The sequence below is a fragment of the Xenopus laevis genome, chromosome 1L (genome assembly GCF_017654675.1).
Source record: "Xenopus laevis strain J_2021 chromosome 1L, Xenopus_laevis_v10.1, whole genome shotgun sequence".
Taxonomy (NCBI): domain Eukaryota; kingdom Metazoa; phylum Chordata; class Amphibia; order Anura; family Pipidae; genus Xenopus; species Xenopus laevis.
In genome coordinates this window covers 223,295,630-223,322,611 of record NC_054371.1, presented here as the reverse complement: position 1 = coordinate 223,322,611, position 26,982 = coordinate 223,295,630, and the positions used below count along the sequence as shown (strand labels likewise).

At 42.6% G+C, this 26,982-nt stretch overlaps 1 protein-coding gene across 2 annotated transcripts; it reads left to right on the top strand.

The window, feature by feature from the left end:
• Positions 1–437: 437 nt before the first annotated feature.
• Positions 438–24,855, top strand: smad7.L (SMAD family member 7 L homeolog). Of its 2 annotated transcripts, NM_001087548.1 has the most exon segments (4): positions 765–1,760; positions 3,537–3,590; positions 7,894–7,968; positions 22,398–24,609. In NM_001087548.1, coding segments are annotated over 4 exon segments (1,149 nt in total). In that variant the 5' UTR covers positions 765–1,279; the 3' UTR covers positions 22,937–24,609.
• Positions 24,856–26,982: the final 2,127 nt, after the last annotated feature.

Genomic DNA, 26,982 nt, shown 5'->3' with positions numbered 1-26,982 from the left:
GACAGGAGTAAATAGTGTGGGACAGGTGTATATAGTGTGGGACAGGAGTATATAGCGTGGGACAGGTGTATATAGCTTGGGACAGGAGTATATAGTGTGGGGCGGGTGTATATAGCATGGGGCAGGTGTAGGTGTATATAGTGTGGGACAGGTGAGACATTATACAGAGGTACTTACAGTTAATGACAAGCTGGTTCCCATAATGAGTTTATACCCCTCCCATGAATATTACACTGACACACATATGACTGAGTGGGACATAAAAGAGGAGCTTTCAGTAACTTGAGCTCTTTGCGCAACACAAGCTGTAGGATTTTTTTTTTAAAGCGACAGGGTGTCTAGACGCCCACGTGACGGGCCGCGCCACTGCCTACTGGAGACTGAGAGAGAGACAGGGGAGGGGCAGAGAGAGACAGCCGGGAGAGAAAGAGACAGTCAGGGAAAGGAGGAGGGATAGACAGACAGGGGAGGGGGGAGAGAGAAAGAGACAGTTGGGAGAGACAGGGAGACGTGCAGTGAGTGTAAGCTCTGTGGGAGAGGATGTCCCCAGTCCCTATACCAGTGATCTCCCCTGTGTCTCCTGCGCTGGTTCTGCGACCTCCTCCGGCTCCTCCTCTGCGACCCCTCGGCCCCTCCCCCAGTCGCTCATTTGATCGGACATTTCCATAACACAGACGGGGCGGATCAGCCTTTGAGAAGGAGGAAAAGACAAATCCCAGTTTATTTTTTCCCCTCGCTCTTACTGAGCGGCCGGATAAAGGATTGTGCTGTGGATTAAAGGCGCGAGGCTGGCAATGGAATAGGGATGATCTGACACATTATATATATATATTATACACTGGCAGAGCCTCATTCCTCTCCCACTTGGATGTAACAGTTGTGGGGGGGAATCTGCTTTCCGCACGTGGAGGATTTAATTTCAATGCCACAGAGATCGCTGGTCCGGCGCAGATTGCGCTCCATTCAATGCGCCGCCGGTCAGTGTTGTTTGTCGGTGTAGGAGCGCGGGGAGGCGGAGGCGGCTGGTTGTTGTTGTTGCTGCCGCCGGTGCTGCCGCTCGGATCCCCCCCGTACACTTTGCATCAGGATCTCTTTGCCTAAAAGACTGGCGCATGTTCCAGGTCACTTTGGCTTGTCGGATCCCCAGCTCCCCCCGACCCTCCCGACCCCTCCGAGCTGCTGTTGCTGCTGGTCTCTGTCCGGCCTCGGATCCAGGATTCTTCATGATTTGCGGGCGACATGCACGTTTTTTAGCCGGGAAGCCTTGCTCTCGTCCCGCATGTTCAGGACCAAACGATCGGTGCTCGTCCGGCGACTCTGGAGGAGTCGAGCTCCCGGGGAGAACGGGGAAGGGGAAGGCGGGGAGAGGGCGCATGGAGCCGGCGGCTGCTGTCTGGGCAAATCGGCGAATAAGGTGCCCGGGAAGGCGCTGGTGGGCTCGGAGGCTGCAGAACTGAAAGCGCTCGCCCATTGTGTCCTGAAGAAGCTGAAGGAGAAGCAACTGGAGGGGCTGCTGCAGGCGGTGGAGTGTAAAGGGGGAGCCCGCAGCCCCTGTCTCCTGTTACCCGCGGCCAAGCTGGACTCCAGGCTCGGGCAACAAGCCTTCTCTCTGCCGCTGCTCCTCTGCAAGGTCTTCAGGTGGCCGGATCTCAGGCACTCGTCCGACGTCAAGCGACTTAGTTGCTGCGACTCCTATGGCAAGAACAACCCGGAGCTGCTCTGTTGCAACCCCCACCATCTCAGCAGACTGTGCGAGCTAGGTACGTGCCCTCCTTACTCCTTCTGCTACTATTACTACTGCTACTATTACTGCTACTACTGGCACACACATGATACACACACACATGACACTGCTACTGGAGTTGCCATTCTCTTCTGTAAGGACACTGGTACAGATGTGGGTCAGAGAGTCTGTCTGTGGTGCAGGGGAATCAGCCTTTGGGGTTCAGAATGTATTTGGGTGTAATACATGGACTCACTTACTCATTGGCATAGTTATACCTGGTTTAAATGGGCACAGGACTTCCATCCAGTTTCCTTAACTCAGGGCGACCAAACCCTCGCCATATTTATCCATGGCTATATTGGGAATACCTTTTGGACTGGGTATATTAATTAAAGTGGGTACAATGGCTATAGTGAGTATGATGGCTATAGTGAATATAGTGAGTATAATGGCTATAGTGAGTGTAATGGCTTTAGTGGTTATAGTGAATATAGTGAGTATAATGGCTGTAGTGAGTATAATGGCTGTAGGCAGCGCTTATTATCTTGCCTTGGGTGTAACTGACCCGGTGACTCATGTTTGATTATAATGGGCATAGTGTGGGCACACAGACAAGGGTGAGAGATGCCATGCTGATTTACAGAAAGTCTCGGTAACAATTGCAGTTGGGATTATCACTGTGTGATTCTGTTCTGGTTCACTTACTCTGTGTTTAAATCCTGACAGCGAATCTGGGGCTCGCAGGGAATGTGGGGTGACTTGTATCAGCTGCCACAGAGCTTAAAATATTCCCCATTGTCCTCAAAAGGTACCTGCCCCCTCCATGTGAGATCTTTTGGGCTAAAATCAGGGAGACCTGTTTATATGTGGCACCTCAAATGCTCAGCTGGATTTGTGGGGGGTGTCAGGTCGTGTCATTATTGGTTATTGCTGTTTCCCTATGAGAGTCCAGTGTAGTGACCTACTTATTTACTGACTGCCAGTGGGGTGTGTGTAGTGTACAACTGTCATTTCATTCATCACCCCATCAATGAATCGGGGGGCCTCCCTCACTTTTACCTCTGGCACGTGAATATTACATTTATTTGCTACATTTATTTACTAAATATGTATTGAAGAAATGCAGATGTAACTTTATGGTTAATTCCTGTGGCTTTTGTTTCTTTCTGTTCTCACTGTATGTTTTTTTTATAATTTGTGCCCCCCCCCTATATTTCCTATTTTCCAGATTAGGTTTATTATTAGCCCCCAGTGCAAGTGATGGGGGTGGCAGAGTTAATATTTTTGATTAAAAAAAAGAAACTTTGTTTTGCGTAACTTTACGCAGCGAATGCGCACGGCTGTATCTAATGTATAAGTCGTTCCCCGGCGAAGTACAGTAAAGATTGACAATCTAAATCGGGGCAGTTCTGAGAGAGGGGGAGGGGGTGTAAAAAAGAAAGAATAAAAAAAGGTCCTTTTATCTTGTGCCTCTGTGAAATGTTAAATGGTCGGCGTTGGAGCAGCAGAGGATTATCTGGAGAGGCTGGAGCGCTTTTGGCTGAGTAGCAGCAGAGCCCCCGGTCAGACAGTTGTAGGAGCTGATAGCGGGGAGGGCTGGCGCCAGGCGGCAGCTATTGTTTATCTCTCTGCTAAATATCAAGGCGATCGCCGCCTCTCTGCCCTGCCTCTCACCCCCGGGGCTTACACAAACAGTTTGCCTAGAAGAATGCCAGTGTTATCACAAGTCTCTATCTCTCCAGTTTTTTTTTTCCTTCTCCCTTTCCTCATGGACCTGCCTTTATTTTCTCTCTTTTTCTTTCCATTGCAGAATCTCCCCCACCTCCCTACACCAGATACCCCATGGACTTTCTCAAACCCACTGGTAAGTACTTTTTTTTTTTTTTTATATTATTATTATTTTTTTTTTAATTTCTCTTCTTCATTTTGTGACTGTTTGTTCTTCATTTTGTGGCTGTTTGATCAGGGGCAGCCTGTACAAGGGGGTACGGCTTTATGGAGCCCCAGATTTGTGTCTTCTTGATCTTGACAACTTCATTTTTTTTTTATTTAGTCTCCCCCCTCCTTCCTGGGGAATTGAGTTTTCTGACTCCTCTAAATCTTGGGCTGGATACAGTTCCCTTCGGTTTTAATACAGATTTGTGTCTTTTGTGTGTGTGTGACTTCCCTGTGTTGATATCAGGGCATTTTGGGTGACATTTGTGACTTCTCATCATTTGTGACTTTATGGCGTTCTCCTTCATTGTGTGTTAGTATTGGGGTCCCTTGTATCCAGTGTCATTTTGTGTTTATCTGGGGGGGGTTCACCTGTTCACTATTAGTGACCCCCACATGTTTGTGATTTTTTTCTAAATGATACAGTTCCTATTCCCACTGCAATTGGTTCATGCTCACTTGTGAGTTTGTACACAGCTCTTTTTTTGTGAGTTTCTGTAATACTGTTTTTCTTAACTTTCTATCAGAGGATGATGGGAGTTGTAGTTATGCAACAGCTGGACCGCTCGCTATGCCATCAGCATAGTTCAGATTTTTTGTATCCTCATGTAACGTGGACTTTTTTTCCCCCTTTTTATACACATTTCTAGGGAGATTTGGGGATATATATATATATATATATATATATATATATATATATATATATATATATATATATATATATATATATATATATATATATATATTGCCACAATTGTACACAGTGCTTTACAAGCACAAACAGCAAGGGTCAAAATTTATATAACTTTTAAAGAATTAGGTTTACATGTATTGTAGGAGGATTAGTGCTTAGTTGGAATGACTGCCTTAACCCAAAGAGCTTACACTCTGATAGATAGCTATAAACAACATATATACAGAACAACACTTTTTTTGTTTGCAGCAGTTGCAAAATGCAATTATCAGTGCAGTGATGTCATGTTGGAATCTCACCTTTTTTGCACTAGAGCTGCACTCTCATTGGCTAATGTGCGCCCATGTACAATGTGGCTGCCTGTTGGCATATGTTTTTGATGTCTATAGTGGGGCGGTTACAGGTGTAGGAGGGTAAGATGGCAGCATTAGGGCAAGGTGGGGTTAAATTGGGCAAAATGGGGTTAAAACAGGACCTGGAATGCCTGTTGCTGCTAATGAATGGGCTGCCTGCCAGAACCGAAACCCATTTTTAGTTGGCACCAGCACTGTCGAGCCGCTTGGAGAGGGACAAATAAAACTTGTGCCTGGCATCTGGCTCACCTTGTTAGACAAATAAGATTGTGGCTCACTGAAATAAATATATATATATCAGCAATATGTCTAATGTCAGGGAGCGGCCACAAAAGTCCGCTCATATCACAGAGCGGAGATGAATGATGCCCCTCTGCATATTGATCCGTGTGAGCTCTTTTATTTGTGATTATGCCCTAATGTCACACAGGCAGTAAACCAGGCTCGTCCATCATTTCCCCTGCAATAAAGCCAATGATTTACACCTTTCTGACAAGGCATCACATTTCACCCATAGGAGACTGACACAGTATTCGCTATAGAATGGAATCAAATAAAGGTTCCCAAACTCTAGGGCTCCCCCTGCTAAGAGCCCCTCAAGTCAGAAGGCCATGGATTTGGGCTGAAGGATGAGGTTACTGCAACTGAAATCAGCATTTGTTTATTATTCTGTCTTCTGGCTGGAGACAATGTAGCAGCTCTCTCAATCAGCTGCTTTTGCTACAATGTTTCAGGAGTCAGAACAGATACTGTAGCAAATTAAACATTTGCAAATAATTTCAACACCATTGAAAAGTAGTAGTAGTTAATGTTAATGTATATGGAAAAGTAGTTTAGGATTAGAGTTTCTTTCTATATTTTTGGGTTTGCATCCCCTTTACAGTTGTCTTTTCATTCCCACAAAACAAGCTTGCACCTCTGAATTTAATCACACTCCCCTTACCGCTTGGAGAGAGTTGTAGGCGCGTCTGTTTCGCTGTCTTCCCTTGTCCCGGGGAGCTGAGTGATACTTTGGCTTCATTAGCAAGTGATGACACGGAGGCAGTGAGATGTGGAATAAAGAGGCCTCCATGGAGCTGTGTGTCCTGCTGCACTAAAGGAAAGTCCCCCGGATTGACAGGAAGAGAGTCAGGCGCCCGGGGAAAGTTCATGGCATTTATTGCGAGGAAGTCGCATTGATTGCGTTGACCTGCCGGCTGGGCATAACAGATTGATGTTGCAGTGGGGCAAAGTGAAGCTTGTCCGTCTCTCATTCGTTTGTGTTGTTTGCTTTCTGCTGAGATGTGTTAGGAAGTAAGGGGAAATATTACTTCCCCTTGTCGCCAGTGTGTGTGTGTGTGTGTCTGTGTGTAGCATTGCGTTACTCTATATGTGTGCCAGACGCTTTGTTTGCACAGAATATTTATTCTCCCATCTATTCGCTTGGACACACATGAGCGGAAGCTGCCATAGCACCAGCTTTCAGGAGAGCTTTATCCAGAGGAAAGCAATAGGACAGCTCCCACTGATGTATAAATGCAGTTGTGCATATATATATATATATATATATATATATATATATATATATATATATATATATATATATATATATATATATATATATATATATATATATATATATATATATATATATATATATATATATATATATATATATATATATATAGTGAAGGAAAGTCGTTTCCATTAAAACAGATACCTTTCATGTAAAGGCCAATTTATCCACTAGTCTTGCTATTCTGTAATTTAGAGGAGGCTGTGGCCCTCTCATGGCTGCTCTGCAATGTACCGCTGGGGTCTGACTTCAAACTGAAAACACAGCGGCACCACTATCCTTTTCCTTGAAAGCCATACCCAGCGATGCTCAGATGCCCCCCCACACATACCTTGCTTCCGTGGAATGGATTGGGTTAAAGCCTGTGTTTCAGCAGGGAGTTTGGGCAGGAAGATGTGTATTCCGTCTATTTATGTGACGTTACTAGGTGAGAAGCAGCAGCTTTGCCTGGAAATAGAACAACGCTGAAATCATAACCAGTTTAACAAGAAGAGGGAGCGCAGCCTTACTGTCTGGGCCCTTAATAATCATAATGGCTTGAAAAAGAGGAGAAAAAAAAATTAATTAGGAAAACTCAAAGGCGTGGATTCAGAGGATGCTGGGAGTTGTGACTCGTTTGAACAATAAGGCCCGGACCTTTGTACTGTAAAAGGGCAACTTCCAGGCCAGACCACTGGATGGAATTCTGGACAATGTCTGGGTCTGTTTCCTATTACTGCGCTTACAGCATTCTGGAATTTACCTTTGTAGAATGGATTGTTCCTAGAAACTGCAATTGGTCTTCTTTTTAAATAGTTTTTGAATTATTCGCCTTCCAAATCTGCCTCTTTTCAGCTTCAAATATAAAATGCTATAGGGGGGGCATTGAGGGATCAATGTTATTGTGATTCTTATTTTGTCACTTTACTTTCAATACTTAGGCCCTCTTTTATTTATTTGCTGGGGCCGTCCTTCAAAGCTGGTTGCTACGTTAAATGGTACCCTAGCAGCTAGATTACTGCTGAACAAATAAAAAGGCCGACTGCAAATTGCCTTGGCTTATCACTCTCTATATGATTCTAAAGTTTATTTTAAAGGTAACCACCCCTTTTGAAGGGCCCTTAGGCAGTACTGGTGTTCATGGAATGTATTTTTGGATCTTACTCCGGTACCGTAGCCTATAACTGCGAGCGGCAGAACAGCAGTTGTTTGAAGTGCACCAAACGCCTCCCTGAGCCACTTAAACCACCAATTCCAATGTCCACGTCGGGCCAATGGCACTTCCCGAGCTCTGCATTGTTCCCACTTTGATTAAGTATATCCTGTTAGAACCTTATTCTCCTGTTGGCACTCCTGCTTTGCCTCATTTAAAGGGGATGTAAACCCAGACTTTGAATAGCAATGTCCATCTCATTTTTTTTCTCTGCACTGGCAATTCTGACTTTTGAAGTCAGCCGCTACATTATACTGTGTTTCTGCTGGAACAGAAATAGGTGCAGGTGCATTGTGGGTCATTGATTTATACTTTTATACCTTCCTACATTGGGATCTGTTGATTGTTATACTAACCCATGGGGGTATGAAAATATTGTGTATTTGTCAATAACTGTACACTGGCAACACTATTGACATATTTTCCTTTCCTTTACAGCGGATTCCCCAGACTCTGTCCCTTCCTCCACAGAAACAGGGGGAACAAATTTTTTGGCCCCTGAGGGGCTTTCAGGTAAGAGCACTGGTTGCTGCTAATTGTTGGTATTTATTATCATGTAACGTGTCTATTAGATTGTTGGAGACAACTGATGTAGCCAGGTTGGATATGAATGGAGCCATACAGACAGCAGTGCAAACGTTGGAAACTGGAGTGGAAATAATATTTACAAAAAAGGTTGTTTCTGATTCTTGAGACTATTGGCACGCTAAAAACATTTTCTGGGTGCAGTTGGCATTTTTATTAGGTAACATAGAATTTGAGTGCAGTGAGTGAGCGCGTATAACGCAGGATGGCGCAGATCTTAATTGGCCTGTTATGGGAAAGCAGACTCCCATCTATGGGGGGGGGGGGGAGGAAAAATTAAAAGCAGAAACGCTCAGTAAATTCTTCCCAAGTCTTCATTAAGAATTCTGCCAGGAGGCACCAGCAGTCTGTATAATTTCACTTCCAGATGTCGTCGGCTTAAAACTTCTTGTTAATGTTGGTGCTTTAAAATATATATAAAAAAAAAAAATGGCGAGGATACAAACCTTTATGGAAAAGTCTCGCTTCTCTGCCCTGGGGGCTTCATTCTGCTCTTAGGGTTTCAAAGGAAGTGCTGGTTTTGGTGCTTTATCATGTGATTTAACTCTTCTTGTTCTTCAATGAACCCACCAGTGTGTGTCTGCTTGTGTTCTAGATGATACAGTGTGATCTAGTCAATGCAGTAGGGTTCTAGAGCACGAAAAGAGATGCTTTCTGCTGGAGACTTTGGATCAGGGGTGTTTTGTGTTGTGCATGGTTGTTTACCGTTCCTGGTGCCCTCTATACCCCGAATATATTTTAAGTTCTGTTAAAATTGTCTATTTTGTTACCAGGGGATAACTGGGGGACTTGAACAGTTTGAGCACCTAGAACACTGAATCAGTTAGAATTCCTTTTCCTCCCTTGGCTTTTAAGAAGCTTACGGTGGAAATCCGGCCTTCCCTTTATTAAGGGGGAGCTGACAAGGCTGCTCCATGAAGCAATTGGGTTAACTGCGTAAGCCATGAAACAAAGCCAAGTGCTACCACATGAAAGAGCATTTGTTTTACATTAAGTCTGATTTACTAGCACCCCATTCTGTACAGTTCCTCAGTCCTTTAATGTTCACCACCCCCCCCCCCCCCCGGGCTACACGACTGGCAAAAAAATACTACTATTTTAATTTATTCTTCAGTTTTGGTTACATTGTGGCTAACTGAATTGCTCTCTTTTTTTGTATGTACTGTACATGTCCCTTTAGAACAAAGAATAATGTGTACAGACGTCTTGCTGAGCTCTCTGGTCTATAGTAGGGAAATTTCATATGACTGGCACCCATAATTCTTTGAAGCAGCTGGTTTTTATAAGAAGATAAATGGTCAGGATTTTGCTGCTGAAATATTGACCCTCTAATGCACCAGCAGGGTCAGGGCGATTACTATGGAGGGGCAATTGCTTACTGTGTGCTGTTGCCTTTTGGCTGGAGAGGTGCTGATTTCTATGGTGCATGTAGTCATATCCAGCAGTGCAGAGAATAGCTAAGGACAGACTTGTGATGGTAAATGATTGAAAATGTTTGAATAAATTAATGAATACAAGACTGTTGCTTAAACAAGGTGTTGTATTTGGGTTTACACCCCTTTTAAGTTCATTATGCTTATTTTGTAACATTCTGGCTCCAAGAAAGTAGACAACCCCCCCCCCTTCCCTATAATGCTCTGAAGTTTCTAAACTAAAGTGTAAGTAACATTTCTGAGACTCTGGCCGTGACCAATCAGAGCCTTGCTTTATACACGCTTTCCCCCCTTTACCGCCTCCCGTAGGACTCCTGGTTGGGCCCTGCCTCACTGAGTTGGCTTAATCAATGGGGCACAGTTCAGGGGGGTTTGGAGAAAGGTCGGAACTCGGGAGGCTGGAGCCAGAGACTTGATTCCTTTGGCAAAGGAAGAAATAACGTGGATGCTAAAAATCGAATCCCTGGGGCCCCCCTTACAAAAGAAACTGGTTCCTCTTGGAAAGCACAGGGGTGACCTTTTAATTCACTGGCGCTGCCCTTTCATGCTGCATTCAGGAACGTTTCCCCCCCTCCTGTTTCTCTTAAAAGAAGCTGATCTTGGAACAGAAAACAGCTTTTGTGGCCAGTCCTCTTATTTAATGATCCCTCCTGTGGGGACCGTCCCTTGTCAGAAATAATGTACTCTGTTCTCTCATTAACTCAGATGCCAGAGGATTCTGGGTGTTGTAGTTCAGCAACGACGGTAGAACAGTACAAATGCCCGTTTGTTATGTTTGTAAAGCCATTTTCCTTTGTGCAGCTTAGATGCTGTGATGTGGGGCCCCAAGAATTTAAAGGGCTCCATGGGGCCAAGCACGTACTGTTGTGTGTGTGTGTTCTGACCTCGTAGAGAATTTATGGGGTAATGATGTCATGGGGGCCTTTGTTCTTGCCATGGCTCATGTTTTACATCTTGCAAGCTTTCTGTTACATTATACTGAGCAGGGGATGGGACATGGTGTAGGGTAAGGCTCTAATGTAATAATAGGCACAGAGTTTGCTCCTTGTCTAGTGACTCATAGCAACCAATCACCAGGCAGCATTTACTTGTCAATTATTTAAAGTGGGCATCTGATTGGATGCTATGGGCGACAGACCTAAACTTTTGCAACTTTTCTTACATAATCCTGCGTCTATTCTCCTGCCCCCCCCCCTTCTTTATAGGCCAGAGCACAAAACGAGGAGGACCCCAGGCAATGCTAAAAGTATATGTGACTTTTTATATACTTTTGTGCTTTTTGCTCCTTCAGGGGAATAAAGATATAACCCAATGCCCTATACACAGTCCTGCTTTTCAGTGATTTTAATGCTGCACCCACCTGGAATTAATGTATGTACATGCTTCCTACAAAAGACCTGCTGTGTATCCAACTCGGGTTTCATTGTGACATAACAGAGAGGCATGAAATGCTTTTCTGCGCCTTTGATCCCCAGTGGCATCTCTGTGAGCCGCAGCAAAGTCTGGGCATTCACAGTATAGTTGCTAGTGGGTCGTTTCTGTGTGTCAGGCAAAATCTGGCAGAGTACGTTGATTTGTCACAAAGCAGGATGCTGGGAGTTGCAGTTCTATAATATCTGGATGCGATATAAATCATGCTGTACAAGTTGCTGAGTTTGGAAAGTTGGTTTTGGTGGTTTTTTTCCCCATTGTCTGATGCTATTGGCCTGCTGTGAATTCTGGGAGATGTAGTTTAGCAGCACCTAAAGCTGATAAGGACTTATGCACATCAATCCAGACATATTTATCATGGGTTAAAGGGTCTGAATAAAGCTAGGCTGCCTGCCAGGCGGTGTGTACCTTAGCAAACAGCACATCATCTGACTGTCGCTGGGAGCCGGCGGGCCGGTGAAGGAGAGAAATACTGTCTGGGACTTGGCAAGCTCTTTGTGTAGCTCTTGGCCTCTGAGATTTTTTTTTTCTTCCCCTTTCTGGTGGATTTCTGATTCAAGCAGCTAGGGTGGGCTATGTAAGACTAAGGGGAGTTACGTATCATATGGAAGAAAAATACATTTAGATTTCTCTCTGGCCCCCTACTTTGTTGCAGCTTTCCCACCACTTGATTTTATTAAGGACTTGCATTTACCCCCAAATACAATTTTATAATGGAGTTTTGCACCCTGTGAAAGCACTGGCTCTGTTGCTGAACTACACGTTGCCCTATTCCTAGCCACTTGGCACCCAGTCATCTGCTGAGTTTGAAAGGTGAATGCCACATTCCTGTTGGTGCCGTCTCGCAGTGACCTGGCAGTGAGCAGCCTGGGGGAATAAATTAACAGGCCACACAGGGGTCACTGCCAACGCCACCATCTTACTTAAGCAGGATTAAATGACCCACATAGCAGTCTGGCTGACTGCCTACTGTCTCACAGCAGTTTCCTTTGCAGTTTATTTTCAGCTGCATAGATATAGCCTTCTGATCCACACACTCACTTTAGTCCGGGACACACAAATAAATAGAGAGTGCATTCCCCCTTATACTCGAGTCCTCTGGTGCCATTAAGGTCTGTGTAATGAATTTGACAGGTAAATGGTTACCTGCCGAAAAACAACTCTAAAATCTCTGAATTGTGTTTGCATTTCTGGAGTGGTCAGAATTAATTTCAGTTTCTGTTCATAGGGAAGTGTATTCATATTGATATCTCCTTAAGTTTACTGACAAAGCAGCAGTCCTGTCCTGCTTTATGGCAGAACATTCTTTCCCAGAGCATTCTCTTCAAGTGGCTGCACAGATCCTGTCTGATCCCCATTGTAAGCAGCAGTCCTGTCCTGCTTTATGGCAGCTGAGATTCTAGCTATCTGTATAACAGAACATTCTGTCCCAGTGGCTGCACAGATCTTATCTGATCCCCATTGTAAGCAGCAGTCCTGTCCTGCTTTATGGCAGCTGAGATTCTAGCTATCTGTATAACAGAGCATTCTGTCCCAGTGGCTGCACAGATCCTATCTGATCCCCATTGTAAGCAGCAGTCCTGTCCTGCTTTATGGCAGCTGAGATTCTAGCTATCTGTATAACAGAACATTCTGTCCCAGTGGCTGCACAGATCCTATCTGATCCCCATTGTAAGCAGCAGTCCTGTCCTGCTTTATGGCAGCTGAGATTCTAGCTATCTGTATAACAGAACATTCTGTCCCAGTGGCTGCACAGATCCTATCTGATCCCCATTGTAAGCAGCAGTCCTGTCCTGCTTTATGGCAGCTGAGATTCTAGCTATCTGTATAACAGAACATTCTGTCCCAGTGGCTGCACAGATCCTATCTGATCCCCATTGTAAGCAGCAGTCCTGCCGTGCTTTATGACAGCTGAGATTCTAGCTATCTGTATAACAGAGCATTCTGTCCCAGTGGCTGCACAGATACTATCTGATCCCCATTGTAAGCAGCAGTCCTGTCCTGCTTTATGGCAGCTGACATTCTAGCTATCTGTATAACAGAGCATTCTATCCCATTGGCTGCACAGATCCAAAATGATAATATATGACCCACTGTTTGCCCTAGACAGAATTGTGAGCCCTTAATGAAACTAATCAGCAGAGTGATTGACATGAGAAATATTAGTAAGGCAAAAGAAACCTCTTTTAACATTCATAATTCTATGAGCTGATATATTTAGTAACGACTGACCCCCAGCACTGCATGCGGTGAATACTCCGAATCAAGCTTCCCATAGTGTGAAAGAGACGCATTAATTGCCCTGGGGGTAGGAGCAGTTCATTGTGGCAATAACTTTCACCTTGTTGGTTAACAGGAAATAATGAGGAGGAGGAGGAAATGGCATCATTCCTTTATACAAACAGTGCCAAAAAAACTTAACATTCTCAAGAAAGAGAATAAAAAGCTTTTATTCAATGTCGGAGGACTTTATTTTATTTGTATTATTTTAAATATTTTATTAGCAGAGGTCACCTCTAGTTTAAGCTGCTTTGGAGCTGTTTTTTTTTTTTTTTTACCTCTCATTTTTCTAAAGGATCTTTCATGACTTTTGCTTCCTTCCCCCGAAGTTTGAGGCCAAGGAAACTGTTGGCTGAGAGCTAATTTCAGTTTGGCTGCTTGAGTCTCGCACAGGTCCCCACCCAATGTCATTATCTTGGGTTTAACTTTGAAAACAAAAAAGACTGTTTTCAGTTTTTCGTTTGCTCCTAGACTAGTATCTACCCCTCCATGGAAGATAGAAAAGCTACTGTTGATTAATATGTGTGTGTGTGATAGCAAGAAGTAGCTTTGGATGATATTACAGGCTAATGTTCAGGCCTATAGTGTTGAAGGAAGAAGCCATTTTTAGTTTTCCATGTGAGGGCAAGGCCACCAATAGGACACATTCTTACAAGATGGTGGTGCTTGATCATGTGACTTCCTTGCGTAATGCTATTGGTGGCTGTGTGACAGAGACCGAATGCATGTTGTCTGTTTTTGTTTCTTTTCTTGTTAGTGAGTGAAATCAACACACTTTACATTGGAGTCTGTTTTTCCCTCCTCAGTGGGACATTTTTGCTGTTCTGAGACTAAATGGCTTGTTTTGTTCCATGAGATTAATCACACATAGAGGCCAGACTATGGGCAGCCACCGTCTAATCCGCAACAATAGCTTTAGCCGTGACTGACTTTTGTCTGAACCCCTGCTAGCTTCGGCTTCTCTGGAGTTCATTAATTAGAAGAGAGTGAGCAATAGGCTGTAGATCTAAGTACTACACATGGCATTTACTCTTCCTGGCAGTGTGACATACCCACAGTGCATGCAAGTGTGGGTCATATGGGAATAAGATGGCAGAATCAAGAAATAGCCCCATTCGGCATCCATGATGGTCCCCAGAATATCCCATATTAATTTAAAAGGATGGCAGCTGCAATAAAGTTAGGGTGCTGCCTTTGCTGTGCTTCTTAGACCACTGTGGTGGACCTGGTGGTCAACAGGCCGTTGCGGTTCTTACCCAATTGCGGTTCTTACCCAATTGCGGTTCTTACCCAATTGCGGTTCTTACCCAATTGGGATTCTTACCCAATTGGGATTGCCAGATATGAGGGACATGCTGTGGGTTTGCCCCCACACATTGGCTAATAAGCTACTGACTCTTGAAGGGCCTAGTCAGTATTTGTAATATTTATCAATGCAGCACCCTCAGCACCTTTAACTCAGCAAGAAACAATATTTATCATACTTATGCTGTTATTCATTGGTTAGTATAAAGTATTCATGTTGTGCGCAGGACTGGCTTTTGTGAACAAGAAAACAAGACAACTGGTTACTGGTGCCTTTTCCAGCTCTATTGACTAACTGGGAGGACATGACAAGCCTTTCCTCTCTTGATAAAACGAAAGGCGCAGTTAATAAGTAAAGCCCTTAAGTGATACAGAGCCAGACAAACGTTTTCTTATCCCAGGCTGTAAAATCGACAAGACGCCCCTCCAGGACATTCCTTGTAATGAGACTAAAGCACACACACAAGCCGCCAGGGGCTGGGAAAGGGGGGCAGCTGAGTGAAATGCTTCTCCTGCAGTTAAATAATCCTTAGAATAACAATAAAAGCAATCTTTTCTCCCTTTCTTCCAGTGGACTTTAGAAAAACGCTTTTCATCATGTTTGCTAATTACAATCGAAATATATATATATATATATATATATATATATATATATATATATATATATATATATATATATATATATATATATATATATATATATATATAAAAATTAGGTTTTTCCTTTTATTCCCACTTAAATTGTAAGGAACAAGGGCATCGTAGTCCAATGTTAAAGGGACATTCCTCTCTGCATAGCTGTGTTTGTACATGTATGTAGGGCTGCCATGTCGCTTGCCATGTTGTATTGTGTGCACAGAGCATTTTCCCACTTATGGAAAATGTTAAACGTTGGTATTTCTTGTGCACACTGTTTGCTACCTATTTTTTTTGTTTTTTTTTAAATCATATAGGGCAGACTGTTAACCCTGCATCTTTTGTTTACAATGTGTTTATGGCTTTGGATACTGGGATCCCAACATAATAGGTCTATTCTAGGATTCCTTTTGTGCTTTGGTGGCTGCCATTTGTAGGGCCATAAAAACATGAACCCCCGGAAGTGTAACCTACTATTTCAAACCATACTGTTTTGCATATACGAAGGAGGAGGTTGCGCTCTCCCTTTGTTAAATGTCCATAAAGATGCCATTCCCTTGGAACCGCTTTCTTACGCTGAATAAATTGTAGCATTTGTGTTATGGGGAGGCAGGCAATGTGGTTTTGATCAGGAATGGCTGGCTTCCGTGCTTGTCCAATATTAAAGGTTTTCATCTAAAAAAGGCCAGTCTCCCCCCTGCTCAGCGTGCAGAGCCACAGATATATTATCTGGACTGAATCGATGTGACACCAGCTTAATCAGTGAGCTTGCGTTTGATGGTCGCTGGATGGCATGGCAGCTGTGTGCAAACACATGTTTCAAATTACAGTGCAAGGAGGTAATTAGACGACTCTTCCATTTCGTTTAAAGATATTCTACCAGGCAAGGGGTTTTTTTTTTCTCTTAAATCATATAAGAAGTATTTGATGACTCTGGCCGTTAACTTGCCTAGATGAAAGGGGATCGTGTTGGCTAAATAGGCTTTTGTATGCAACTGCGAGAAGACTTGGGCTAAAGTTACTCAAATATAAAACAAGAATACAGAGCCTTCCTTCTGTGCGTGTATTTGTGTAAAGGCCGGAGCTGCCATGTTGTTTTTCTTAGACAGTGTGGCATAACTGGATACCTTTTTTGTGTGCGTGGAACATTCATTTTCTGGGTTCTTTTCCTTAGTTGTATATTTGTATTCATACTTGTCTTTCCCGAGGCATTCTTATGTGCTTATCTTTTGGAAAGATTTGTTATTCCAGGTTATGGAGAAGTGCAAGATTGAAGCAAAGAATATGGCAGTTTATACACCTCAATGATGTATATCTTCCTTTTTACTTCATCGTTGTATGTTTGGCATGGGTAACCAAATCCAGACATACTGTTAATCTTTTACTGGCAGAATTTAGTAGTCTGACTTTGAAGGAAGGGGAAATGCCATGTTTATTTCAAAGCCAGGGCTGGCTTTAGCGGTAGTAAGGCCCGGAGCCAAACAAACTTTGTAGAGCCCAATTATTAATATAAACTAGGGTTGTTCCCATCCTGGCCTAGAATCTTCATAGTGGTCCACTGTCTCTTGTCCTCCTGTCTCCAAAATGCTCTACTATACCAACTGTCCCCTACTTTCCTATTTACATCTGCTTTCTTCGACACCCTAAAGTCACTTGCATTTCATATCAACATGCCCTTAAATTCTGACTGTGCCTGTACTGTTAGCCTTGTGTTATCTTTGGAAATTTTCTTTGCTGTGAAATGATTTTGCTGTCAATCGATTGTATATGAATGTGTCTGGGGTTTTCCTAAGAAAGCCAGAGAGGGAATATTTGTGTGAGCATGAGCGTGCGTGTGGATGGGAGTTGAACATGTGCTTAGGAGAAATGATTAGATTATACATGCAGACACAAGTAATGATTAACTTTTTCAGTCTGCATACCGTCTCCAACCTGACTGCTGCTGCTTTTTTTTCTTTGCTTTCCCCTACTCCCTAAGCTGCCCGGTGTCAGACGGGCTGGAGATTTTATGAAAACAAAAAAAAAAAAAAAAAAAAGGCGGTAGGGGGAGGTAGGGAACGATGCAGCAGTGGAATTTATTGAGAGGAATGCAGCCATTGCACAGAAATACTTTTAAAATTTAGTATCTTTAAAGTTGTGGGTTATTGGTTTGTTTAAGAACTACAACTCTCATTAACCTTAACCTACAGCATCTTCTATGGCTTACTAGGGCACAACGCTGTCCCCCAATCTTACTTTGGTGCCCCAAAAGTAACCCCGTCTTAAAGGAACCCTGCCATTTATAGATTTAGACAACAGTATCTGTTTTGCTCGACTAATCTTGCTGTACAGCAGCATTTGTTTGTCCGAGAGATGTGTTGTGTTCATAAGTTATTTCGCTGAAAGCCGGGCAAGTATGCCGCCATTTTTCCTTACAATGCAATGTAGTCTGTGAAGGATGCAATCTTGACCAAACAATCATGGCTGCTTCCAGTCATCTAACAAACACAAATATATATACATATACTATTTTTTTTTCATATTTATAACTCTTCCTGCATTTCAGTTCATGACTTTTTCCTACTGTTGATTTTGTATTTTGCTTTTTGTTTCCATCTATTTTCTTGCTGTACTCGCTCAATAAGGAAGGGAATTGAGGGGCAGCCATCTTGGCTTCTTCTTGGACTCTATCTCTGCTTTTGTTATAACTGTAAGATTTATTCAGCTCTCTGTCTAGCAATGGCTTTTTTTTTTTTTTTTTTTTTCCAGCCCAGCAGATTTGTTGACTTCTGATGGTACAGGCTATTTCTGTTTCCATTGTTGACTTTTAAAGGTACACTGTGGCCAGCTAAACCGCACGGCATATCCTATTACTTTATTAGTCACTTTTTAGATTTTGCACGCTTTGCTAGTTCACAACTTCGGGGTGTGTTTGCTGAATGGGATGAAAGTTTCTGAGACAGACTGTTACCAATTAAGAAATCATTATAAGGGAACTGGACTTTGGCTGTCGCCGGCGGGTGATGCTGACTATAGCTGTAGGGCTGCGGGTTGCACAACACCGATATAAATGCTACTTCCCCCTGCTATGTACCTGCTGCAGGGCCCCAGGTAGTCCCACCTATTTTGAATTTGGAGGCTTCTATTCTTGCTGCATAAAGCAGCCCCTTCCTATGGCTGGAGGGCAGGCAGCTTCATTTGCATGAGCTCTTTGTTTGATCATTGTCTGCTTGTTTTTTAATTATTCAACCCTTAAGGGGCTTTTTTTCTCGGTCTGTATTCATTGGTATTGTATTTACTGCTTATTTGGTTTTATATAAGTAATGCAAGAAAGCACTACTAGTAGTTTATACAGTATACTATAGCCAGTTGCCAAATAAAGGAGGGCGCATATAGTTAAATTCCCCCATTTCAAAACCTAATATTCTTTTTTGGAATTTTTTTTTTTTTTTTTAAGATGAGTGCTGCGAGCCATTCCCAGCAGCAAAGGGTTAAACAAACAGCCTCGCACACACTGAGAATAAATGGTGAATGGCTTTTGGCTTCACTTAAGCTTCCCACCCGTCCTCTAAGGCATTTTGCTATTAAGCAGAGTTTAGCTTTATCCTACAAAGAACGCTCTATAATTTACATGGGTTGATGATACTTTGGATCCCGGGACAGAGGAAGTGAAAAAAAAATTCAGTTGGCTCCTCTCTAACCACTGGAGACAGGCAACAAGCGGTTTGTTTTGTTACACGTGTAATTTTTTTTTCTTCCTGTCTACAGTCAGAAAAAAAAAAAAAAGAGACACTGGCCCAGTTGTAAAATAGGCTGATGAGTTCATTCAGATGTGCGTGTGAAATTGCCCCCCTAAAGCTTTGGGTTGCCTCAAATTCATTTTTTAAAGGGTTGGTTAGCCTTTAAGTTAACTTAATATGTTCTAGAATAGCTCATTCTAATTGGTATTCACTATTTACAGGTTGTTTTTTTTTTCAATTATTTGCCGCCTTCTTCTGAGTCTTTCCAGCTTTCCAAGGGACCCCATCTAGAAAACAAATTCTCTGTTATTGCTACTTTTTTTTTTATTGCTCATCTTTCTATTCAGGCCTCTCCGATTCATATTCCAGTATCTTATTCAAGTCAATGCATGGTTGCTAGGGTAATTTGGACCTTCACAATCAGATGGCTCCCACTGCATACTGAGGAGCTGCTGAGTATAAAGTTAAATAAACAGAAAACCACATATAATAAAAAATGAAAACCAATTACAAATTGTCTCTCAATATCAATCTCCACATCATACTAAAAGTTTATTTAAAGGTGAACCACTCCTTTAATTAAATTTTTTTTTCTGTTGCCCAAAGCCAGAAGGGGAAAATCTCCATTCCATTCTTGTAAATATCTCTTCTCTTTGCCATGTTAATGACTCCTTAAACTACTCCCTAATGATCTGCAGCCAAGGTTTGATAGGGAGCCCTATGGAAGCGCGTTATCTGAGCGTGCCATTCATAAGCAAATCACAGTTCTAGCATTCTGTTTGGAATTCATGACTAGACACCCAGTCAACAAGCCAGTCCCTCAAAACGGAACTTACTCGACATATTTATAGTGTACTTTGGCTCCGAATCATTAAAAAAAAAAAAAATTCATTTGGCTATTCCCTTCAAAAAAAGTGTCTTTGGGCCTCGTGTCATTGAAAAAGCTGGTGAGATTCATTCATGAACTGCTACCAGTGTTCCCATAATGGGCTCTTCATTGCTCGCCAGAATGGCTCGGCCTGGACGCGCTGTCAATTAAATACGCCTTTGTGAGCGGCCGGGCACTTCTTGTAATGTGGGATCCACTAATGCATACACAAACACCGAGACCCGGGGGCTCCATTCGCCCACCCTCCCTCCTTTCCTGGAAGGGGCTCTTTCAAGTTTTGGGTGTGGGAATAGGAAACGAAAATAAACAAAAAACAAACCTGAAAGAATTTCTGGTGGTTCTGAAAGAATTTTCGCTTCATTCTGGAAGCGGCCGATCCATCCCTCAGCGGCGATCAAACAGAATCTGAAAGGTGAACAGTTTACTTCTGTGCAGTCAATACACGGTTTCTTTTCTTTGCTGCCTCCCACTCCCAAAAACAAATATAAAATGGGCTTTTTTTTTTCTGGGACAAAAGAGCCCGGCAGAAAGAGACTCATTTTACTGTGAATTTAGACTATTTCGGCCTGAAATATCCACAGCATATATACCCTTTTCCAGTATATTTTATATACTAGTAGAAGCAAAGAGTTGCCATATTGCTCCCCTAAAACTAGATCTTTCAGTTCAAGCCGCGTTGGGAGCCATAATTTCCAGGAATATCTTGAAGAGCAGTTGAGCAATTTCCCCAAATCTCTCCCTATAATGTAACTTAATGTGTGCCCAGAACATTCCTTCCTATAGACCTTGTGAGTAGGGGCTGCCACATAGTATGATAAGTATAAGGCCTTACACATATCTATCTATCTATCTATCTATCTATCTATCTATCTATCTATATTCAAAATTGTTTTTTTTTTTTTTTAATGGTGGTATGTCTCCAGGCAGGAAGGGGTTACGGAGCCAGCACATAGCCTGCAATTTATCTGAGGCAGGCAATTACCATAATCTGAAAACTTCTCCTTACTGACGTCTGTCTGAAAATTGCTGGGTGTACAGGCGGGCCCTGGAGATGAAAGGCAAAAATGCAGGCTTAAGGATTTTCTTTCACGCAATAGGGTGCCTACAGCCTCGCTTTTATAGACATTTCCTGACCTGTTTTTTTTTTTTTTTTTTTTCCTGCTTTTTGCTCAGAATGCATTTATTTTGTTTGCAGCCGAAACCGTGCTTTCCAAGAAAGAAGCCTTGGCATAATGAGGGGTGGCATGCCCGCCTTGTGTGCATTTTGTGTGTAATCAGAATTAGACCTATAGGTGCATTGTGTTTGGGTTATTAGGCACCTAAAGGTGCTGTAATCGTTTTCTTTCTTTTTATATAATAAGTAATCGCTTTATTTAGGGCTTTTTTTTTTTTTAAGGGGGTTGAATCCCCCTATACTTATAAATTCTTTTCTCCATGGAAGTACTGTAGTTTCAAAAGGTTAGGTTAAAGGTAACCTGATCCGATTGCACCAACAAAAACCCTCCCTAAACGCTCTCTCCCCCACCGCTCCCTCCTTTGCACCCCTCCCCACAAATTTTTTTTTTTCTTCCCTCTTTCACCGCTTGCTGCGTTTTAGTGCCAGGTTTCAGTGGGATAAAGATATTTGAAACAAAGTATTGTGAGGCACCGAGAAGGGGGCTGTGTGAGAGGCGACCAGGCACACCTAAGCTTGTCTGAATTCCTCCTGCTTATTTCATGCAGAATATTTGTCCTCCACCCCCCATCACCCACAACTACTAACCCCAAAAACAAATCAAGACATTTACTTAAATAAAATCTCCCTTTTTAGCAGAAAACGCAAATGGTTGATTGGCATGAAGGTTGGCACCCCATTTGTTAAAGCCCTGGGTGCAGTGTCTGTGTGAATAGGGTGCAAAAGAGCAGTATTTTTCTTCGCCAAAGCAAGATGGTGGCACAGTTGAAATGCCAAATCTGCAGGCCCTCAGCTGTTGTTATGTGACCCTAAGTAGTATTTTTATTAGTGGGGGGCCCTGCAGTGCTTGTTTTGCACCCTGAGCCCTACTAAATACCAAAGGAGACCCTGTACTGTGCCGAATTCTCTCTCTAGCTGTCAGGAGGAAACTTGCAGGGAAAAGCTGAGTGCACTTTTGCTAACAAATACAAGACTTCCGGTCTCCACCCTGCACACCACAAACCACAGACTTAATAGGCTCGGTTAAATCTATAATTCATCTGACGTCTGAGTTATACCTTTTTATTACCGAGGCTCCAGAAAGAAGCGTTAAAGATAATACTCTGCCTTTCATTTATTTGGCCCCTCTAAAAAAAAAAAAAAAAAAAATGAAAGCCGGATGCCCAAATAGCAGCATGGATTAGGCTGGCAGTTGCAATTAAAAAGATCAGAGTTCTAGAGCTCAATGGCTTTTATTGTGCGTAGGACAAGTATCTCTGAATTTCAACACATTTGTTGTGTAATACATATAGAAGGCTATAGAGGATTGTATGCCCAGAACATTCCTTCTCTGTATGTTTGTATTTACAGTACAATTAGACAGTACAAGGTACCAGGCTTTGTGTGCCAAGTCTCCTCTGTGTCTGAATATTTTCTATAATGCTTTTTTTATTGATTTATTTTTGTATCCTAATTTTAATCCTCTTCTTTTTTTCTTTTCACCCCAACAGATTCCCAACTTCTTCACGAGACTGGGGACCCGTCCCACTGGTGCATGGTGGCGTATTGGGAAGAGAAAACGAGGGTGGGTCGCTTATATTCTGTCCAAGAGCCCTCCCTGGATATCTTCTATGATCTACCTCAAGGGAACGGCTTCTGCCTTGGGCAGTTGAACTCGGACAATAAAAGTCAGCTGGTGCAGAAGGTCCGCAGCAAAATCGGCTACGGCATCCAGCTGACCAAGGAAGTGGACGGCGTCTGGGTCTACAACCGTAGCAGTTACCCCATCTTCATCAAGTCTGCCACACTGGACAACCCAGACTCTAGGACGTTATTGGTCCATAAAGTATTCCCTGGATTTTCCATCAAAGCGTTTGACTATGAGAAGGCTTACAGTCTGCAGAGACCTAATGACCACGAGTTCATGCAACAACCATGGACCGGATTTACTGTACAGATAAGCTTCGTCAAAGGCTGGGGCCAATGTTACACGAGACAGTTTATCAGCAGTTGCCCGTGTTGGCTGGAGGTGATATTTAATAACCGGTGACTCGGACACGAGCGGACATCTGGACTCTCAACTACTTTGCTGCTAATATTTCCTCCTGAGTGCTTGCTTCTTCCCGCGGACTTGTTTTTACGTTTTTTGTTCGTTTTGAGAAATAGCTTATGTCAAGAATGACCTTTTTCTCATTCTGTTCTTGCCTGTGTGAATGACTTCAGGCCGAGCTTTGCCCCGGGTAGGGGACGGGTGCTTGGGCAACGCGTGGAGTGTGCTTGTAATGGTTTTTTTTTGGGGGAGGGTATCGACCGCTTTCTTGTGCAATGAATAGAAGATATTTTTGTCTAGGGTGGGGGGTTAGGACTGGGCTGAATTCAGTATTTTTCTTTTGCATATGGGTGACCACTACTACGCCTCCCATCTCCTAAGTAAGGGCACGGCTGTATCAAGTATTCTAGTGGGCGACTTTAGAGCGACATCTAAGGTGTTTTTATTGGTTTATCCGTTGCAGGGATAACGGGAAAGGATGCTGATGCTGTTGCTAAGCAACGGCAAGGCCAATAATAATAATAAAGGCACCTTAGGTTGCTCTGCTACTATTTCTGCTGTCCTATAGCGAAACGAGCACTGCAGACTCTTCAGACCAATGTCTTTTATTCACGACTGGTAATTATACATTTCACATGGATCACTCTCCAGGTCCGCTCCCGACCCAAGGTGTAAACATTATTGCGGAGTCTGATTTGCAGTGATCTGTTGTCCTATATCCCCGATAAAGACCAAACCCAAAAAAAAAAACTGCCATGCTGTTACCTGCCCCCCCCCAAAAAAAAAAAAGAAAATCAAATAATCCAATTTCTTGGACATGCGGTTTGTTGTTTTAAACAGACCATTACAGGATAACTGCCCAACTTGACCTTTCTCCATGTTATTTCAGTCCCCTTGGTGGAAAGGGTTAACACGTTATTTATTTTTTATTGTTTTGCATATGTATATTCTGTGAGAATCACAATTTCAGGCATGGTCCTTAACCCCTAGACTCTCAAAGGTGCATTCGGTAGTAAAGGAGTTAATCCCCTGACTTCATGATCTCAATTGCAATACAGGGAATTGTGGATCAGGCGGAGGGTAATCCCTTATATGTTAAATATGGAACATTGAGGCAATGCCTCTTTTTATTATAGGTTCCAGAAATTATTCTGGGAGACCTGATTGGTTGCTGGTTTTACCTCCACCATAATGCAAATATGACCATGATGTTGGTGAATTACAACTCCCGGCATTATGGGACTTGTAGTCTAACAATATCTCGGAAGCCAATGTTCAGTAAGGGACTATCCTCCAAGACCCACAACCCCTACAAGGGGAAATTAACTTTGCCTTTATTTCTTTCAATGACACAGTGTATACACAACTCATGAATATGTCTGAGATGAAACATACAGTATTTGCTCTTTACTTTCTTCTCCTTTATAAGGTACACGTTATGCACAGGGAAGGGTTCAATTTAATTTTTTTTTTTTCCCTCGTTCATTTCCTCTTAATATCATACATGGAGTGTGGTAACTTTAGCATTTTCCTAGCTCAGTGAGCATGTTTAACATAAGCTATTTTTCTAAATCCCGAAGTTTAAACGATCAAGAAAAAAAAGGGCACTCTTTGGAACTTAACGCAACGTAGTGCTTTGGAAAAAAAAAAACCCGAAAAGGATTAAAAAAAAACACGTTTCACAAAAGGACAAAAAAATGGACTCCTTAAAAAAAAAAAAACTGAGATTTATTAAAAAAATTGTATTTTATGTTATATATATAAATATATTATTACTTGTAAATATAAAAGACGTTTTATAAGCATCATTATTTATGTATTGTGCAATGTGTATAAACGAGAAAAATAAAAAAGATGCACTTTGCTTAATATAAATGCAAATAACAAAATGCCAAATTAAAAAAACAAAACAAAACAAATCCTGATGTGTCTGGTGTGTTTGTTATGTGGTTCCATGGCAAAGTTTGAATGTATTGCCATGACTAGAGCCTAATGCGTAAGAGAGTGTTCTTGCCATATGATACTGAAAATTATAATCTACAATAAGATTCTATCTGACCCCCATTGTAAGCAGCAGTCCTGCCCTGCTTTATGGCAGCTGAGATTCTAGCTATCTGTATAACAGAGCATTCTGTCCCAGTGGCTGCACAGATCCCATCTGACCCCCATTGTAAGCAGCAGTCCTGTCCTGCTTTATGGCAGCTGAGATTCTAGCTATCTGTATAACAGAACATTCTGTCCCAGTGGCTGCACAGATCCTATCTGATCCCCATTGTAAGCAGCAGTCCTGTCCTGCTTTATGGCAGCTGAGATTCTAGCTATCTCTATAACAGAACATTCTGTCCCAGTGGCTGCACAGATCCCATCTGACCCCCATTGTAAGCAGCAGTCCTGTCCTGCTTTATGGCAGCTGAGATTCTAGCTATCTGTATAACAGAGCATTCTGTCCCAGTGGCTCTGATCCTATCTGATCCCCATTGTAAGCAGCAGTCCTGCCCTGCTTTATGGCAGCTGAGATTCTAACTGTCTGTATAACAGAACGTTCTGTCCCAGTGGCACAATCATCAGAGGTCGATTCCCAATTACAGTTTCTCTACTTATTGCCTTGGGTGCATGGCTGTTAACTACTTTCACTCCCTTCTAGGTAATAAAGGGTTAACAAGGCTTGAGATCTACCAAGGTCCCTGCTAATTTTGTATGTGTATGGATATGTCTGTGTAGAGGACCTGAACAGAAACATTATGGTAATAATAATTGATAAAACTGAAACACTTTCTGGTTGCCAGGGTCGCTGACCCTAGAAATCTGGTAGCAGTTGATCTTCCCTGTGAATGTGAAATGTGGGGATTTTACCAAGAAGTCTTGCAACATTTTCTCCTTCTGATCTAGAAGATCTTTATCAGAGAGAATGTTTGATGAAGAAATTTCCAGGCACCAGGACGCAGGGGAGACAGTCAGCCAGACAAGTGTGTTCCTGCAATTTCACAGCTTCTGCATATTTTCATTTCCACATACTTCTGCATGGGAATGGCACAGGCAACGGCAAACTCTACAGCCACTCACTCATCAAAGCACAATGGCATAAAGGAATAAAACCTGCAGACTTTGTGCCTGGTCTAGTAACTCCTAACTACCAAATCAGCAAGTAGCGATTATTGGTCGGAAAGCAAATATCTGATTGGTTGCTATGGGTTACTAGATCTGGAACAAACTTGCAGGGCACATTAGTAAGAAGGATTCCCATGCGGAATGCCCCAGGTGCATTCAACTTTCCTTGTTCACTGTTGGACTCTATAGAAGATGACATTGCCTTATTTTGGAGCTTTCTGGAAAATCTTGAGCCGACTGCTATAGAAACAGCCTTAAAGAGGCAGTTCACCTTAAAGTTAAACTTAAAGGGATCCTGTCATCAGAAAACATGTTTTTTTCAAAATGAACCCGTTAATAGTGCTACTCCAGCAGAATTCTGCACTGAAATCCCTTTCTAAAAAGAGCAAACAGATTTTTTTTTATATTCAATTTTGAAATCTGACATGGGGCTAGACATATTGTCAGTTTACCAGATGCCCCCTGTCATGTGACTTGTGCTCTGATAAACTTCAATCACTCTTTACTGCTGTACTGCAAGTTGGAGTGATATCACCCCCTCCCTTTTCCCCCGCAGCAGCCAAACAAAAGAACAATGGGAAGGTAACCAGATAACCGCTCCCTAACACAAGATAACAGCTGCCTGGTAGATCTAAGAACAGCACTCAATAGTAAAATCCAGGTCCCACTGAGACACATTCAGTTACATTGAGAAGGAAAACCAGCAGCCTGCCAGAAAGCATTTCTCTCCTAAAGTGCAGGCATAAGTCACATGACCAGGGGCAGCTGGGAAATTGACAAAATGTCTAGCCCCATGTGAGATTTCAAAATTGAATATAAAAAAAATCAGTTTTCTCTTTTGAGAAACGGATTTCAGTGCAGAATTCTGCTGGAGAAGCACTATGGGGCAGCACAAGTCACATGACTTGGGGCAGCTGGGAAATTGACAAAATGTCTAG

Bases quoted from the DNA above. Each gene is read 5' to 3' on its own strand.
- smad7.L (XM_018227703.2), top strand. From the start codon at position 1,280: ATGTTCAGGACCAAACGATCGGTGCTCGTCCGGCGACTCTGGAGGAGT. The intron at 1,761-7,893 runs GTACGTGCCCTC...TTTCCTTTACAG, and splicing joins CAGCAGACTGTGCGAGCTAG to CGGATTCCCCAGACTCTGTC. The intron at 7,969-22,397 runs GTAAGAGCACTG...TCACCCCAACAG, and splicing joins GGCCCCTGAGGGGCTTTCAG to ATTCCCAACTTCTTCACGAG.